The following is a 19,618-nucleotide window of genomic DNA, read 5'->3' on the forward strand; positions in this document are numbered from 1 at the left end:
AGAATTAAATTAAAGTAGTGGTCAGAGCAACAAAATTAATCAAGACTAATCAAAAGAGTTTGGCTGTTCACGTTACCTTTTAAAATGTGGCCTACATCAGATTCCAGTGTGAACCGTTGCGGTTTCGAACTGACCCGCATGCGTAAAGGGAACAATAAAAGACGTCAGACGCAGCAACGCAACACCGTTGCACTAAAGCTGGGGAGGTTATGGAGGGAAGTAAGAATTTTTGCTTTTATTTCAAAATGTTTGTGTCAAGGCGACCATAACATTAAATCCCTTCTTAAAATTTAGTTTTAAGGCTCTTCGCCTTCCTTTGGCCACATTCTCCCGTGTCCTCCTCCTTCCATTTCGTAGCGGTTACGGTACGATCCTTCTAGTTTTGCCTGAATTGAAGTCTCTCCCCATTTACTAATGAGATCTAACACCTCACTCTCCCTTTACTGACTTGCTCCATCACTGTTCTCCCCTTCGTACTGTAGGCCTAGTGAAGGTTTTTTTTTTTTTTTTTTTTTTTTTTTTTTTTTTTTTTTTTTTTTTTTTTTTTTATAAATTGTACGGTCCGTTCCTACTCGCCGGCACATAATTGTGACAAATGTGGATGTAGATTGACGTAAAAGTCACATCCAATCCTTCTTGGTTGTTCACACTGCGGCCACATTGACCTGGGTCTGATTCAGGACCACATATGGAAGTGATCTAAATCCAATTCACAAAAATCTGATCCGGGCACAGATTTGAGTGACGAATTCTGACCTGGTCCCTTGACCCCCCAAGAATCTGATTTGGGACACTTTTTCCTGCAGTCTGAACAGGCTCTAAAAATATAAATGGATTTATCTTATATTCAGGTCGGTATGGTAATAAGGACAGGGTTTTTTTCCCCCTTCAGAATATTCCTTTTAGGTACAAAAATATGCTGAGTCAGATCTAAATGTGCACATTAATTTAAAACTAAAGTGTTCCTACTGCTGTTTCTCGCTCCTACACTTTAAATCACTGACATCCACAGGTTAATTTGTAAATTACACTTCGGTACCTTGCAAAGTCACAAAAAGACCAATGCCCTCAAACACATTTAACATACCTAAAAATAACATAAAATAAATCCAGTTAACTTTCAGATTTTTGGATAAAGTGGCACCCTTCAATCACCTATCGTTGTACTTTTCCGTCTTACTGGTATGTAAAACAAAAACTTTCCATACGCCTGCAAATGCAACACTCAGGCTTGACCCCCTCCAAGGAAACTACCAGTTCAGATGGCATGTTTCCAGGACTGTTGGCACTTTTAATATCTTAATTTATCCCAAAGGTCACACTTTAGACCACATAACATCTACACGGTGCTTTCTCCCAGTCAGTATCGTTACTGAGCGGAAATAATGCACTTTCTGTTACTTGACATTCAGTCGTACACGCGTTAGACGCTGAGTGGGCAGAAAGGCAGGGAGGAAATACAACTTTAAAATTGCACTGCAACTGAAATAAATGACTTGAGGCAGGTTCTCTTCATAACTGGTAAACTCAGCTAGATGACCGTCTTCAGTTTTAAACAGAACTGCAAAGAAAACGTGTTTGAAATCTTAAGGACTGTCATAAGAGCATCTGGTTCATTTATAGTTCATGCATGCCTAATAGCCTGGCATTTCCCCTTTGTGTTTACTCCTCAAACAACATTTCACTTCTTTTAGTTTGTTGCAGTTGAAGAAATGTTATACCTTCTTGTTCATTTTGTGTGTTTGTTTTTTATGTTTTAAATCTCTAAAATTAATACTGTATTTTCTGGACTATAAGCCGCTACTTTTTCCATAGGTTTTCAACCATGCGGCTTATACAAAGGTGCGGCTATTCTGTCGATTTTTCTTCCACCGCTCGGGGCGCTCTAACTGGAATTAGAATCAACACTAGGGTTGTCCCGATCAGGATTTTTTAGCTCCCGATCCGATCCCGATCACTTGAGTTTGAGTATCTGCCGATCCCGATTTTTCCCGATCCGATCACTTTTTTTGGCTCCCGATACATTTCCGATACTTTTTCCCAATCAGATACATTTTGGCAAAGAATTAAGTAAAAAAGTAAAGTAAAAAAAAGTAAAGTAAATTAAGTAAAAAACTGTATTGTCAATTCTCTCCAACATGGACATATTTTTGTTTTTTCACTGACTGCATCATTGGATCAAAACAAAGCTTATCAGCTCTGGTGCCACAAAATGTAGAAACATGAAATTGTAAACTAAAACAAAAAGTTCAGAATAGTAAAATAACAAAAATAAATCAATTTCACTTCAAAAGGAGGTAGTTTACTTACGAGGTTTAAAAGTTGAATGACATCCAGTCAAACTCACAATCAATAAGAAAATGAAAATACATTTTGGCTTAACCGTAGTGCAGAATTCTCAACAGCATGAAATGAATAGCAGCAGATATTAATTGTGGCTGTTATAGTTTTCTGTCACTGTGTTGTGCTGATGTCACGCAGAGCGTAGGAACCAATTGTGGTTGTTCAGACACGGACCCTTTAGACCGTAACACCAGCCTGCAAAATAGCAGTCCGTCATCCCTGTGTTGTTACCGAGTCAATAAAGTGGACCAAAAGATGATTTACGAGTGACGGATAATCATTTACATAACACTACAGTCACTTTTCTCCGACAGCTTTTCTTTGTTTTTAAAACTTTCAGACCGTTTATCTGAGCGTAGCCTAGCTGCTGTTAGCTCTCTGTTAGCCACGCTTCTTTCCCCACCAGCACAAACGATTCTTCAGCCGCCGGCGCTGCCCAAAATCTTACAATAAACACACATCAACTGTCTGTATTGTTAAATGCAATTATAAAACGATTAAATAATTAATATATGTTAAAACATAGGCACAGAGCAAAGCAAACAAATAAGACGAACTGGCCTGGAGCTGCTGGAGCCGCTCTGAGCTGCAGCTGGGGCTCAGAGCAGAGCCGCCCGGCTCTTCTGGCCGCTGCGCCGACTCCGCGCTCCCAGCGCTACCGGGTCGCGGAGTCGGAAACCAGCCGGCCGAGCCATAACAGTATGTCCCGATACTTTTTTGGCCGATCCCGATCTTTTGAAAATGACGTGACCGGGCCCGATCGATCGGCCACCCGATCGATCGGGACAACACTAATCAACACTAAGACAAAATAAATGCAAAGAAGAATACGCCACTTCTTCTTTAGCAGATAGAAGTAGGTAAAAGCAGATTTCGAAACAGATAAATAAATACTGGTTATTTTCTATTGGTTCTGTCCCGTTTTAATCAGCAAAGTTGCTGCCGTTTTAAAAGACCCTGTTTGGAAAGGATCTATTTAGGTACAAACAGGACTGTCTCAGAAAATGTGAATATTGTGATTTTCTGTAATGCAATTACAAAAACTAAAATGTCATACTTTCTGGATTCATTACAAATCAACTAATATATTGCAAGCCTTTTATTTATTCTATAATGCTGATCATGGCTTACAGCTTAAGAAAACTCAAATATCCTATCTCAAAAAATTACAATATTCTGGGAATCTTAATCTTAAACTGTAAGCCATTATCAGCAATATTAAAATAATAAAAGGCTTGCAATATTTCAGTTGATTTGTAATGAATCCAGAATGTATGACTTTTTTTTTTTTTTTTTTTTTTTTAAATTGCATTACAGAAAATAAAAGAACTTTATCACAATATTCAAATTTTCTGAGACAGTCCTGTACATGTACATCATTTACAGTTCAAAATCCTTCTGTACATGTAGTAAATATCTAATCTAACAACATAAATATCCGTGGCTTGCATGTCTTTTTTTTTTTTTTTTTTTTTTTTTTTTTAAAATAGAGCGGATGCGGCTTATAGTCCAGAAAATACGGTAATTAGTAAAGCAAAGAATGAAACTATTAGTCTTCTTCAAGTTGTGTTTTGGGGAATTCACCATCATAAATAAAAAGATAAATAAAGCATGTTGTAGCGTATTATTTGTATGAAAAACTGTTTAAAAGTAGGAGCAGGTTACCAACCTCATCAGAGACCTCCTGGCAGCAACAACTGCATGGGAATCGTGCACAATCCGCCCATTGGATTCAACGCATTCTTTTGCATTGAAGTTTCCCGTGCCGAGAGCAACCACCTCACATCCAGTGGCTTGAGGAAGAGCTGGTCGGAAATACAAACGTTAAGTACTGTATTTATCAAATGTATCGGTCTTTATTTATCAGGACAAGACAAACACCGTCCACCTCAAGAGAACTACAATAACCGTGAAGAGCAGTTTAAAAACTGTTCACACCACACGACAACAGCCACAAATAATATTGTTGGGATCATTTTGTAAAAAATTAGATGTGAAAAACAAAAAAACTGACGCTCCAAAAAACACAGAAATAAAATAAGGTGAGATTACATCCTTTCCTGAGGATGGTTACCAGGATATTTATCCATCTTTCTAAATAAACAAATACACAAATAGATAAATGGATGGTGACTCAAAAGTACAAGTATCAACTTACTCTAGCTTCCAGTAATTGATAACAAAACGACTGTTCAAAAGTTAGATGCCAACAACTTAATCATTGTAGTTATGCTTTATTTTTCTTTGCATGGACCGTCTTACTTCAGTTTGTCCTTATGCATTCATTTGTTCCTATTATACTTTAAGCTTGCTGTTTTTAAGCAGGGTATACTTCATAAATGATACACAAGACACAACCATAATCACATTTTTCAGCACCTCTGAGAAAAATTATACTTTATAAGTAGAACATTGTTTTTCATCCCAAAACTAAATGACCATGTTCTCAGCTTATTTTACTGTTTTGTTTTTTCTACCAATGTACAATGTGAACATAATTAATTTTGTACGATAGCTGGTTTTACAAGTAGTTATTTACATGCACTTGTTTTTGTAGTGGGGAGAGTTCACTTACAAGTCTGGACGATGAACGCGGCCGTGGTGCCGGCACAGTCGGAGAACTCAGGGTTTTTGCTCAGCAGCTGAGTGAGCCGATCCTTGACCGCATGAAGGAGCTGGAGGTTTACGTGACGCTTTCTTTCTAAAAATGTTAAACAAAACCATAAATACTTTACTTCAGCTCCAAATGATCTCATTACATACATCACCTGTGTGAATATTTGTCTTGAGGCCCGATGTGACGTTACAGCCTGTCCTAACTGCATGCGAGCGTCCAACTATCGCGTCGCACTGCGTGACATCGGACGCTCTCTGTCCACACTGAAAGCGTTATGGGCCCCCCACGTTATTTTGATTGACAGCTGAAACTCGCTTTTTAAGGCTCATTTATGGGTCCGCGTTACACCAACGCAGAGCCTATGCCGTAGGGTACGTGGCTACGCGCACCGTATGGTGCGCGTAGGCTATGCTGTCGATTTTACGCGGAACCCTAAATCAGCCTATTCTCGCCGCACTACCCGCCCGTGCGCTCCTGAAAGAAACTCTTAAAAGAACTCCTAAAAGAGTAAAGAGACAAGTAAAAGATGGGTGAGTACTTGTTATCGTCCTACGTTTGTACTTTCTAAACAGAAAACAAGCTTGATATTGTGATATTTAAATGTTCTTCTATTATCTTCCTGTTGCTCGTGTTGAAAGCGCTGGAGGAAACGGTCATGGATGAGGAACGCCGGATCCAGTTAGTTGAAATGAGAAGTTATCTCTATGATTCCTCCTCATTTCACTACAAAAACCTCAATAAAGTGGCAGAAAGAAATATCTTATTATTATTATTATTATTATAATTATTATATATTATCTTATTAGAAACTTCCAGCTCCCTGTCCATCTCCCTCCAGCCAGCTGCCACTTTGAGGTTTTTTTTATTGAGGGTGAACTTATGTTTCCAAAACTTTTCCAGGCCTTGAAAATGACATTTCCGAATTCCATGACTTTTCCAGTTTTTTTTCAAAACGTTTGAACCCTGTATAGCAACAGTCTTTTCGTAAAGCGTGAAGGCCAGTCACTTTTTGGATGTACTTTGGGATAATATCAAGTCGTCCGCATGTGCTCGCAGGATGCCGGGAAGTGTTATTCCTCAGATGGCAACGGCCGCTCGTGTGGCTGCAACCATATAATCTATAGAGGAAATACCACTAAATAGACCCACCTCTCACACAAGTACTCTTTTTTTACTATGTTTCTCTTGTGTTTTCTATCGTTATTTGTACGTCACAAATGTATACTTATTTGCATAGTTATCAATGGAAGGAAAGAAGGGTACGCTGAATCCTCCAGCAGGCGCGCTGCAGGGAGGAAATGTCCGCAGGAACAAGGGTATGCATGGATTTATGCATCTGAAAATTTCTGTGCAGACGTACTTTGCCGCATTTAGACATACATCTTTTAGTGTGAAAGCTACGCAATTCTTCGTACGCGAGGCCACTGGTGACTCAGAATTCAGATTTACCTAAACTGGCTCTCCAAGGCTGGACGTTGGAGACGAAGGAGTCCCTTGCATCTGGAAGGGGAGATGGGGGATCTAAAGAGAAACAGTAGGCGTGGAGAAATAAGTAGGAATATTAACCACACATTCCTGACTGATCAGTAGTTTCTTTCAACCGATCAATTCCATTTTGTATGTGTATTATAACACGTCCATCTCCAGGAGTGCTCCTTTCATAGATTTAACCTATGTATCTGGTATGAATAAAGCTTTAAAAAAAAAGGTAGCTTTGCCTCAGATAAATTAGTTTAATCAAAATTGCAGCAGCATTAACAGAGGAACGTGTGGTGCAACTGTATCTGACCTGCCACTTCAGGAAGGACCGACGTAGAACTGTCCAACGTGGGAAGGAACTCCTCCACTGCAAGCTGTGCCGCCTTCTTACGGGCCTCCTTCTTCGTTATTCCCAAGCCAGTCTTATACTCGACCCCATCAATCACCACACAAAAAGCAAAATGAAGTCCCCGTACACCTCCTGAGGACAAAAAGAACAAGATAGGAGACATGTCCTCTGCTCTGGCTGATGTTCCGTATTCTTTCAGCTATTTTGCATATTAAAAACAGTCAAAATGATTTAAAAAACACAGATATTTCTTAAAAAATGACTATTCAGATAGGCTATAGAAAACAGGATTTCACCAAATTTGGTTAAATGCATGGAAAACATGGAACATTTTAACAGAAAAATGATACAGGTGCTTTACCTGTGGCTATTGTTTCCTTAATTTCTAGATTATACTGCAACATCTGGGCGAGCTGGTGAAGCAAAGTAATGGCAGGTGCATCTCCATTCTTGTATCTTTCGATCATCTCTTTGGGTGAGAATTTCGCTTTGTTCCAAGGACCTCAATTTTTACAGAAACACAGAAAAGGATAGAAAAATGCAAATCACAAACATGCAATCGCAAAATTCTGCTCTGCATTTAAACAGTAACTAAGAGATAATGGAACCATTTTAAGATAATCTGGATTGATGATAAAACACAAAACAATTATGGGGGGCACGACTGATGAAGTAATTCGTGCTCCAAGTCCAAGTGAGTCACATACTCAAACTAACCAGGTTTGAATTCTCTTTTCTTATCTTTGCCGCGCTGAACAATCAAATTCACCGGTGGTTGGTTCACTGGTTGGTTCACTCTTGAGGTTGTTGTGTTATTCTTCTTCAGTATTTCTGAATAACAGGCTCCTCTAGAACCTCGGCCTGACCCACCAGCTGGAAACATCTTGAAAGCTTGTATGATTTCTGGGAAGAAGAGAACAAAAACCATAGAGTGTAAAAGAAAATGGACGAAGCTTTAAGTAACGTTGGTGTCTGAGAAGCTGTTCTGAACCAAATTATTGTTTTTTGTGGCACGTAGCCATATCAGGAATGCGGTGTTCTGCCAATTTCTGCTGCTTTGCCAAACAATGCTACCTTGTAGTGGCCATTCACTAGCAGGACACCGTTTAGTTTCAGTAGGTTAGAATTCACAAGAATCGAGCCGTTATTACTGATGACGATGAGTTTTCAGTTAGTGTTCTGTTACCGTTGGTTACGGGCAGTTGTAACGAGAACTTGAGTTGTTTATTTCAGTCTCTCGTTACAACTGCCCCTACCTTTGTAAAGCTACAATTTTACTGTGTTTTACTCCCTAGCTCACTTACTTTTCCCCCCCAAGTGGTCCTTGTCTCTTGCCAGGCCGTCATTGTAAATAAGAATGTTTTCTTAATGACCTGCCTGGTTAAATAAAGGCCAATGACTTAAGGCTGTGCGATTAATCGATTTTAAATCTAAATCCGATTTATTAATCAAGACGATGTTAAAAAAAAGGAAAATCAGAAAATCGATTTTCCTTTTTTGCAGCTGGCTGCATTACAGACAGAGCTCGTCTAGTCATCTTTGTTTGGTCAAGAAAATTGTAAATGTTGTCACTTTACTAAAGTCAAGGAGGATTTACAGTATCTTTCAATTGCACTTCATTCCCAATAGGGAAATTTGTTTGCTATTTTTCTTTAAAAATAACGATAAAATATTTTAAACAATTCAGAGAAAAAAATCTGGATTTTATTGTTGTCCAAAATCGCCCAGCCCTACAATGACTGAATGAATATCAAATGAAGCTATATAATTGGGTTTTTTTTTCTATTTATCGTATAATGCAGGGGTCTTCAACCCTGGTCCTCGAGGGCCGGTGTCCTGCATGTTTTAGATGTTTCCCTGCTTTAACACACCTGATTCTAATTAATCATCGTATTCAGCTTGTCATCCAGGGCTGCACAATTCTGTTAATGACACAGTCACTTGTGTCATGGTGCAATGAAGCAGGGAAACATCTAAAACCTGCAGGGACTCCGGCCCTCGTGGACCAGGATTGGTGACCCCTGGTATAATGTTATCAAAGTGTAATGCGATTCATGTCATGGGTAGTTTATTTTGAAGGATCAAATACTCAACCTCTATTCTCAACCTCCCATATTATTAATTTAGCATGACAATCAAACTTTGAAAATCGACTGTGCGCATGCGCAGAACCACAAAGTAGCATTTCTCGGCAGGTAGCAGAAATTGGCAGAACACCAGTCATTCGCCTTTATTTAACCAGGCAGGTCATTAATAACACGTTCTTATTTACAATAACGGCCTGGCAAGTGACAAGGACCAATTGGGGGGGAAAGGACGTGGTTTAGGGAGTAAAACACAGTAAAAATTGTAGCTCTACAAAAGGTAGAAAACCATTAGGGAGCATTTTTTGGCAAAACAGCAGAAATCGGAACGACAACGGCAACCATTGGCTGACCCTGCTGTCAATCATATTAGATATGTATATCTATTTATATAAATTATCCTGATGTGGTACCAAAGAAAATTCAGCGCCGTCAGATTTGATAGATAAATCCCCAAACTTTCTAAATTATCTTAGTTTTATTTCGCCCCACTATAATTTGCATTGCGTCGGTTTAACGCGGAACCATAAATCAGCCTTAACGAGGGGTAAGTAATTGCGTCCATTTCGACAAATATTACATGTTTTAATTCTTCTGTCGAGAAGTTTATGCTTTTTTCCCCTCCAAAACAGTTGCTCGTTATGCCACTTTAAGATTTAGCACAAAACTCGAGTGTATTTTGTGTAAATGTGAACTAAAAGCGTGAAAGTGAGCACTCACCGTGTGATTTCTGCTGCTGCTGTTGTAGCGGTTGAGTAACCGAGGATTGTTTGTAAAATGCGATGCGCGACCCTTTTAAATAAACCGCATCTGTTTTGTTTTGTATTGTTTTTCTATAGTAACATATGGAGGTAGATTTGTGTCTTAATTATTTAATCAAAAAAAAGATTGCGTCAATAAAAAAAAATATTTTAAGTCCAAAAAAAAAGTGTTCAAATGCAATTTTTTGGGTCTAAAATATTTTTTTGCATTCAAACACTTTTTTTCTTTGATTGAAAAAGTTTTTTTTATTGAAGTGATTTTCTTTTATTTAAAATATTTTTTTCTTTTTGAAGCAACTTCTTTTTTGATTAAATGATAAAGACACAAATGTCCTATCCATAATATGGCCCAAACACAAAAAACACTACTTCAATCAAAAAGGTTGCTTCAAACTAAAAAACTTCACTTCTATCAAAGAAAACATTTCCAATCCAAGAAAAACAGTGTTCAAATGCATTTTTTTGAGTCTTAAATATTTTTTTTTGTGCATTCAAACACTTTTTTTCTTTGATTGAAACATTTTTTTTGATGAATTGCGAATATCACTGTAAAAAAAATGTGGACATCATATTTCAAAGACTAGTTTGTTTGTTTTTTTGTGTCTGAAGGTATAGTGTATATTAAAATGTGCCTAGGTATCCTTCCAGCCTTATTAGCACAGTATTTCAATACTAAATACAGCTAGGTGGGGGTAAATTAACATACCACTTATAAGCACACTAAAAAAAGAAATGTATTTGTAACTTCATGTTAGTTTATTGATTCATAACCAGTGCTGACAGACAAATCATAAAGAATGTTTTAACGTCTGGCAATCCCCATATGCCCACTCCTACAAAAACATCAATTCCTGACCCATTAATAGATCAACGCTTTGACCACAGTTAGGTCTCATTTCATGTGTTTGTTTCATTTCCCACAGTGTTGGTGGTGAAGAGGTGTGATGTCAGGGGGCTTCCTTTCTAACCTCTGGCACCTTTTATACGTCATGCCTTTTGTTGACGACATTTGGCACATCAGGGCAGTGCCCTCCTACATAAACGTGGTCTCAAGAGTCTTGTACGTTGATACAGTTGTACAGAAATGTCTACTTTCTTGTTTCCCACTTTTTCCACCTTGCACTGATGTCTTTTTAATCCTCCAAAAACAACTTTGTACTACCACCCCGTTCAAATCTTATGAAACTTTATGGCATTATGTCACACATTGTCAAGTGTTGTAGTTGCTGTGAGGTGTCCACACTTGAAGGACCAGGACCAGACTTCAGAATTCATTCAGTTCTTATTATTTGACCAGTTGTCACAAATGAAACACCTTCAAACAAAAGCCACAGCTAAGTTACTTAAATGCATTGCGACAAAAAAGGTAAGTATTTTATGTGAGTGATCTCCCCGGTAGCCCTTTAGGTCCGAATTCCTGTTTTCCTCACCGTGTTTCAGGGGCTTTAGTTGCCTTCTGCTCTGCTTGCTGTCCACCAGCCCAGTGATTGATCAGCTGTTGCTTCAGAGTCAGCTGATTGTCCCAATGCAGCTCACCTGGTGGAAGGGCCACTGTGCAGTGAGTGCGTGCATGTAGGTCTGCTGCGACACATCAACAACCATGAAACTCACTCAGAGTTACACTGGACATCATGCCAAAGGCAACAGCCCCGGCCAGAGTAAATCTGGGACACCACACCGAGATACAATTATGAAATTTCCTTTGTACTAAACAAAAAAGAAAGTCCAGAGTGCTCAGAAGGTTCATCGAAATCATGTGACGAAGGTGCTCTTTGGTGGGAAAAAGAATGTCAAAAAAGAAGAAAAATCCAAGGCACTCTTCTTCAAATATAAAAAGCCTTTATTTGAAATGGCTATTTCATATAGAAGATTTTAGAAAGTGGGTTACAGCCGCACGGGCCGCGTAACTAGTTAGCATGCTGGAGTCTCGTTCGTTTATCAAACAAGAAAAATAATTTGTTGAATCAAAACCACAAAACTGCAAACAATTTGCAATTCTCCATGATTAAAAATGGTGCTCATGCACATTTCCTTCCATCCATCCCTCCCTCTGTCCATCCTTCCATCCATCCCTCCCTCTGTCCATCCTTCCATCCATCCCTCCCTCTGTCCATCCATCCATCCATCCATCCCTCTATCCAGCCGTCCGTCCGTTCCATCCATCCATCCCTCCCTCCATCCATCCATCCATCCATCCATCCCTCCATCCCTCCATCCTTCCATCCATCCAGGAGTAATCTGATGCAAGAACAGGGAGAACATTTAAACTCCATGCAAGCAGACTGCTGGCGGGAGTCAAACCAGGAACCCTCTTACTATGAAGCATTTTACTGTGCTGCCCCCATGCACATTTCCTTTTATTTATTTATTAATTTTGAATGTATTTCTGTGCACCGTACGCCGCTGACAGTAGACAGAATAAGGCCTCTACCTCGGTTCCTGCAGCGGCCGATGATCGTGGTCACTAAACCTCCACATACCTTGTTATCTTATTAACTACAAAGACAACAAAAACAACAACTTGGCTGGCCTTGGAAAATACCAAACTCAATTATTAAAGTAGGAATATTCTCACATAAAATCTATGGCTTAAATATGAAAAAAAACACACATCTGACCTGTAGTTTTGCTAACTTTAGTGTGGGTGTATTCTGAGATGACAAATCTGCCACTTTAGTGCCTCTGAATTATCTCTCCAAGATGGTCTAAATGAGCAAATCAACACTGCCTTTGTAAAAAGGAGTTATTACCCAAAATTATCGACACAATTAAAATAAAATGTTACAGCAGACATACTGTATTTAACCCTATCCGATGATGGGAGCAGCTTCTAATTCCTTAAACAGTTACACTGAAAGATGCAGCCACAGGGAAGACATTTCACTGGGTCTGATTATTTGTCTGCGTAAAGCAAACAAAACAACTAAGGAGATAATTGAAACTGCTAAAATTGTGTTAAGAACTATCTAATACTTTATTATACTGTAAGTGATAGTGGAGAACCATCATCTTCACAGAAGAAATGTGGATTAAAAGAAAGTCTTGAGTTAGTAGAAAGTTAAAAACCTACATACAAAGAAAATTAACAGCAGAACTTGCAGGAGGGTTTAATATTGAAAGTGATGGCATTTCAATATGCTTAATGTAAAAAAGAGGATCTGCACACTTGGATCAATGCAAGTATCTTTAATAAACCAAGCTTTCGGTCAGAAGACCTTCATCAGGGTAATAGTCATCACATGAGTTCAGTGAACAATCTTCTGTGGTTCATCAAGGCAATCAGCAGCACCTGCTGCACCACTCCCACCAAGATGGGAAATGTAGTTCAGAAACAGGAAATGTAGTTCTACAAAGCAATCAGAGGTGTCAAAGGTATTCACATTAGTATAGATACTAGAGTTTAAAAATACTCCTGTAGAAGTTGAAGTATCAACTCAAGTTTTTTACTCAAGTAAAAGTATAAAAGTACTGGTTTCAAAACTACTTAAAGTATAAAAGTAAAAGTAATGTAAGGGAGAAAAAAGCCATTAAGGCCAAAAGCCATTGAAAATGAATGCATCTTAGTATAATGCAAATATATTAAAGAACCATATATGTGTACTATTGAGCATTAACATGTGTTTCAGAGAGCAGCAGATATGATGATTAGTTGCCTATAAGTATTGTAATGGTGCAAAAAGTCAAACTTCAGAGGCATGTTATCATTTATCCTAACCTTTATTGGAATGTACATCCAAGTTTAGTTGCAGGAATCTGAGGGAACGGATGTAAGAACAAAACTGGACAAGAACATCTGAAACAACCACAACCAAATTCACTCTATCCGGATGGAGCAATTTAACTGGATATTTTTTTTTAAAGGCCGAAATGAAATAGAGTAACGAGTCTGTTTTTAAAATGTAAGGAGTAAAAAGTACAGATAATTGCGTGAAAATGTAAGGAGTAAAAGTAAAAAGTCGTCTGAAAAATAATTACTCCAGTGAAGTATAGATAACCAAAATTTCTACTTAAGTAAGGTAACAAAGTATTTGTACTTTGTTACTTGACACCTCTGAAAGCAATAGAGTACAAGTAAAAGAAACATTGCACAAGAACCATATGCTGACAACAACAACTAGACAAAAGAGAAAAAGACTAAACCATAGAGAAAGAAAAAAATATATATATATACACAAATACACATACACGCCACTATATATATACATGCCACTCAATAAAGGGTGAAGACACTGCATAAACATCAGTCAAATCGTCATAAAATGCAGTGCCCTTAGCCCTACCATAATAGGTCCTCGACAGATCTACAAAAATCCATGTTATAACAAAACACTCATGTCAAACTCAACATTTAGGTCCTTAGGGTAAAAAGAGTCCAATGTGTGCATCCAAAAGAGCTCCCTTCGACATAATATTCTGTCAATGTCACCTACTCTTGGCAACTGTACATACTCAATTCCCTGGAAAAGGAGGGAAGAGATGGGAAAAGCATTAAAATGGCCGGCAACTGGATAGTTAAGATCAGCACGTCTGATGGAACTTTTATGTTCACTAATTCTCTGCTTCAGAATATGCTTAATGTAAAATTAATTCAGAAAGAAGAAAACCACTTATTAGTGAGGCTAAGTGGAAAAATAAGGCTTCTCATTGCCTGTAAGCAATAAGACTGAGCTAGGAGCAATAAAGAAAGGTCATGTCTTCTGATGAGTACACATGCACCCTGGACCAGAGCGATGGGCACATCAGGGTCGGAGGAGGAGCTACCTAGGTCCTGGTCTTTGGGATGTGCTGGAGAGAGCTTCAGGAGCAACTCCACTCTGCTATTGTCATCAGGCCTGTGTTGAAAAAATCGATTTCCCAATTCTAAATCGATTCTCATATGAATTCCTAAAAATCGATTCATATGTCTAAAGATCGATTTTTTTTTCCTTTTATTTATTTATGTTTTTCTTTTTCATCATTACATTACAACTTTTGGTTATTTTTTTGTTTATCCCCAAAAAAGGAATGTTTTGTTGGACACGAGAATAACTGCTGCCATGTTTTTGCCTTTAAATATGTTTAAAGGTATGAAAACATTAAAGTGTTAGGTTATAATTGCATAAATTGTCTATATTTCATTACTTTATCTTGGGGTTACATTTGCAAAAAATGCTAAAAACCAAATGCTCAAAAATTAAAAACCAAAATAGACAGAAAATGGAACAAATAAAAACGGAATGTGGGAAAAAATAAAACCGATTTCATCCGTCTCTGTTTCCTCCCTGGATCTGTTTGGTAATTCTGACCCACATGATGTTTCTGAAAGCAGTTATATCAGCATTCTGGGAGCTGATTGGTCCTTACAGCATCATTAGCTGCCAATACTTGCTGTTTAATCTCAATATAATACTAGTAGTAATATTTTGCATAACTACAGTCATATAATTCATGCAACAGCTCAAAAAACAGTTTTAATAACACTAACCCAAATCAATATCGGAATCGAATCGGATCGAATCAAATCTTGATAATCGATTCTGAATCTTAAGAATCGAATCGATTCTTGACATTTGAATCGATCCCCAGCCCTAATTGTCATCTCAAGGACTTTGCAAAAAACGAGTCTGAAGATGAACAAAACGCTCGTTGGGCGGAAGCTTGTGGTGCATTAAGTGTTCAGTAGCTTTATGGCGGATGCTGCATGCGCGAGGAGGCGCTTACCTGTGGTTAGTACGTGTGATAATACTAACCCACCCCCTCCTTGAGCCATAAGGTGGGGACGATCAGAAAATGATCAGCGATTATGAGAATGTAAAAGTAATGACGGAACAATCGGCCCACAGCCAGTGAAGGTCACCACAGGAAAGAATATGGTTTGACACCCACGCAGACATGAGGAGCAATGTCTGAGTTCGCTGATTTGATCAGTCACACTTGAAAAGGGAAAGGTGCAGTCTGAAATGAGTTCACATTTTTGTTTTTGTTCCCCCCCTGTTCCCATAAGCAGCAAAGACAAAGGAAAAAGTTGAGTCACTCTGCTCAGTGTGTGTTCTTTACCACAATAAAGCTACCCAAGAGTGGAGCTGGAGGAGCAGAGGCTTCATGTTTTTCTTTATTCGTTCTTTTTTTTTTAGGAAATGCTTCTTTAAAAAGTGCAAAGTTTCTATTTTCATTAAGAAAAAAAAATCATTAAAAGGGCGAGGAAATAGATGCAGCAATTATTGCCGGCTGCCGCAGCACAGAAAATAGATAAACATGGAGATAATGAAGGTGAAATTGTGAGGGAGAAGCAGTTTTGAAAAATTACAACAGCTCTAATCGGAAATGAAACCCTCGACACGGGACATATTTGGTGTTATTAATAACTCGGTGCACGACTGTCTCTGGCTTGGAAAGGCTAACCGCCTAAAGAAAGCCATTAAAGACAGGGGAATTTCCCCACTGAGTGAGATTTCTAGGACACCACAATTGAACTCAGACAGAAATATCTTTTTCTTTCTTAATCAAACATTTTTATTTCTGAAAAAGATGTATGAAAAAATAGAAGAAGATTTTGAGGCATCAAAATAAAGTATGCATGAGGGTATGGCACATGCAATACGGTGTAATTTGAAGATTCGAGACAAACACTTGCACATGTGAGATGAATCATTGTTTTTCTCTTTTTTCCATCCTTCCTCCCACGGTTATAACCCACTGAGCCAAATTCAGCTGTTGATGAGGATTTTTGACACATTTGGAGTTTCAAAGTCGACTCAAATACTGCTTTACATTTGACTAACATTAAAGTAGGTGTTTCAGCTTTTACTCTGTGAGCTGGGATCCTAAAAAAAGATTCAGGGGTGTTTGTGTTTGTTGCCCAGGTAAAAATCCAGTAGAGGGCAGTGTAAGAGTGGAAATTAACATGAAAATGTTCTGCTCATGGTGAAGCATGAAAGAAAGAGGTCAAATCACAAAAGGTTTGGGTGACTGAGTTTAAAAATAGTTGCTTAAGAAGTTACGGCTCACTGCACCTTTTAGAAGTTTAAGTAAACCTCCCCACTTATGGCGTATAAAATATGTGCAGCTGGTTGCATAGACGGAAACATTCAGCAGTAAAATCAAGTTTTTGAAAGGTTGATTCTAGTTTAGTTTAGTTTTAGTTTATTTTCGGTCATGACACAAAAAAAAAACGAAAAAAAAAGAATAAAAATGACAAGAAGAAAACGAATACACTGTTCAAATAAAACGATACACAAAACCAATATACAAATAAAAAAATAACATCTAGACCGAAAAAGGGGTAGGCTGAAGCAAAGCTTATTATTTGCCTACCCTCAAAAAGATTAATTAAATGAATGAAATAAAAGCAAGAAGTAAGAGAAAGACTGCCAGTAAAACAAATTGCCTCCATGGGGATAACAAAAGATAGCAATGTATTTTTTAACTCCATGCAGATCTTTCTGTTACGATACGGTTTCTGTTAGGTCTTTTCTTGCGGTTTTCCTCGGTCCTTTTGTTTTGGTCTTGTTTGACTTACTTCCTTTTTTATTTTGAAAGTCTGTTCATGCTTGGTTTGGTGGTATTTGACTTCCTTGGCCAGTTGCACCTGTGTCCCAGTATTGTCTTGTCTTTTTGCTTCTTCCCTGCTCGAGACCCGAGTTTTGATTCCCAGTTTGTCTGTTACCCCTCTTCTTTAAGTTTCTTTAATCCGTTGTCATTTCAATCTTTTTAGTTTTTGGGAATTCCTGCTTGTAGCAGCATTGTCGGTCTTTCCAGTAACTCCTGCCTCTGGATCCTGTGCATTCGGTTTCCCTCACCACAGTATCACACATTCATGGTCATAAATCATCCATCCATCCATCCATCCATTATCTATACCCGCTTTATCCTTTGCAGGGTCACGGGGGTCTGCTGGAGACTATCCCAGCTATTTTCAGGGGTTACACCCTGGACAGGTCGCCAGTCCATCGCACATATAAACAGACAACTAGACACACTCACATTCACACCTACGGGCAATTTAGATTCATCAATTAACCTAGCATGCATGTTTTTGGACTGTGGGAGGAAGCCGGAGTACCCGGAGGAAACCCACGCAAGCACGGGGAGAACATGCAAACTCCCTATAAGTCATAAATCATAACATATAGAAAAAAAAATGCTTCTTAATTTTGTGCATTAACTGTTCTTTCCAGTATTTGTCTTCATCCATATTGATGAGTGTGGCCTCGGAAACAGATTGGTTTTGATGAGCGTGACAGGTTTCCAAGTTCATGATTAACGATGAGAAATATAATACCCAGTATTCCTGGGATTAAACCCATCAAGCACAAACGGTGAGAGCGCAATCTCTACATGTGCAATTCACATAATGGGTGAGAGGGCTGTTCTGACCGTTTCCATGAACACAGTGCCCTCAGACCATCAGAAACCAGAGCCCAGTGCCCCATGGCTAACGCACGTTTGCTCTGACAGCACCCCACCATTGATAAATAACAGCCGCTCTTCTTTTGCCTGCTGGTGCAGTCGCATTCAGCTGCTGCTCACCAATGCGTCTCCACCGCCAAGATTGAATCTTCCCCATTCATTAGACTAAGTGGATGAGGCTCTCTAATAGGGGCTCCCTTCCCCTCAATAATTGCCGTTGATTGGCGTAAATTAGACCCTAGTTGCCAGACGAGTGATTCTCGACGACGATAATCCGATTCCCGACTCAAACTAATAGGATTTTAACTCTGGCTTTGGCCTAATGTCCGTCTGCAAACCCTGGCTGTGGCCCTACGCCCCATCCAGCCGACGTCCTCTGGATCATATCTGGGCCAGGCCGAGCTGAAGCTGCAGTGTTGTGTGTGTGTTGTGTGTGTGTGTAACAGGGAGGGGGGGGCACCCAGGTCATCTCTGTCCTGAGCCCCACATGCTCTCAGGGATTCATCCCCTGCGTAACATTCTTGGCATGAATTGGTCATTCATGTGTGTCGCTTACATCATCAGGAGAACATGCATGTGAATGACACTGGAGTCAGCTGGAGAGCAGAGCGGAGGCTGGACGTCCTGGGTGAAATGCAGCTCCATTATAGGCCCCCGGTAGTGAACGATGAGACCAATGAGAGGCTAGGAGGTTCAGAGAAAACATGAATGTGAGTGAAAACAAGCTGTTTCAGTAGAAATCTGACTTCGGTGTGGAGTGCAGATACCTGCAGGTAAAACATGGGATCTGCGTATGCAACGCTTGCTGTTACCATATCATGCAGCATTAAGGCCACGTTTACACGTACAGTAGCCGGGTATTTACAAAAACGGATATTTTCCCCTCTATGTTTTCAAAAATATCCTTGTTTACACGGACCCGCATGAAAACGCTGTTAACGTCATGCCAGCCAATCAGAATCCTGGAAAAAACATCAACAAATGACACGTGTAACTTCCAGTTAAGGCTGATTTATGGTTCCGCGTTACACCAACGCAGAGCCTACGCCGTAGGGCACGCTGCGACGCACACCGTACGGCGATAACGCGGGACCATAATTCAGGCTTTACTTCCAAGACGGAACGAGAGTCTTTTATATAGAATATAAAACAGGTAAAATACAAGAAAATATTGACGGTGGCCAAACTAATTGTAAACACAGGTCGCACACATGACGCTGGTGAGTTTCTGTTGCATAATGTGACATTCTGAAGCTTGAATCTCCGTTTTCCTCTGTTTTCCTCCGTTTTCCTCCGTTTTCCTCTGTTTAGACGCAAACGTGAAAACGGAGTTTATGAAAATCTCCACTTTGGCCGGAGTTTTCAGAAATGATCGTTTTTGGGGGCTTTGAGCTGCGTTTTCGTGTAAACGAATGGCCAAAACGCATGAAAACGCCTCCGTTTTTGCTCCGTGTAAACGGGGCCTGAGATTTGTAACAGATTTAGGTTTTCGTACTCAAGACTGTAGTCTTTATGAGAGTGTTGGCTGGTCTTCTTTGTACAATCGTAGATGGGAACACTGGTATTGTTTTCTTTATAAAGCCATCTTGTGTGACTT

At 39.2% G+C, this 19,618-nt stretch overlaps 1 protein-coding gene across 1 annotated transcript in view; it reads right to left on the minus strand.

The window, feature by feature from the left end:
• The window catches only part of adad1 (adenosine deaminase domain containing 1 (testis-specific)), a 102,627-nt gene that overhangs the window by 6,516 nt on the left and 76,493 nt on the right, over nucleotides 1–19,618 (minus strand). The window contains exons 4-11 of the mRNA XM_061726491.1: nucleotides 18,578–18,705; nucleotides 11,245–11,297; nucleotides 7,506–7,691; nucleotides 7,150–7,290; nucleotides 6,750–6,920; nucleotides 6,410–6,481; nucleotides 4,919–5,044; nucleotides 4,013–4,148 (exon numbers count right to left, since the gene is read on the minus strand). Coding sequence (XP_061582475.1) covers nucleotides 4,013–4,148; nucleotides 4,919–5,044; nucleotides 6,410–6,481; nucleotides 6,750–6,920; nucleotides 7,150–7,290; nucleotides 7,506–7,691; nucleotides 11,245–11,297; nucleotides 18,578–18,705 — 1,013 coding nt within the window. The remainder of the gene's footprint in view (nucleotides 1–4,012; nucleotides 4,149–4,918; nucleotides 5,045–6,409; nucleotides 6,482–6,749; nucleotides 6,921–7,149; nucleotides 7,291–7,505; nucleotides 7,692–11,244; nucleotides 11,298–18,577; nucleotides 18,706–19,618) is intronic.

Source organism: Cololabis saira, chromosome 7 (assembly GCF_033807715.1).
Source record: "Cololabis saira isolate AMF1-May2022 chromosome 7, fColSai1.1, whole genome shotgun sequence".
Taxonomy (NCBI): domain Eukaryota; kingdom Metazoa; phylum Chordata; class Actinopteri; order Beloniformes; family Belonidae; genus Cololabis; species Cololabis saira.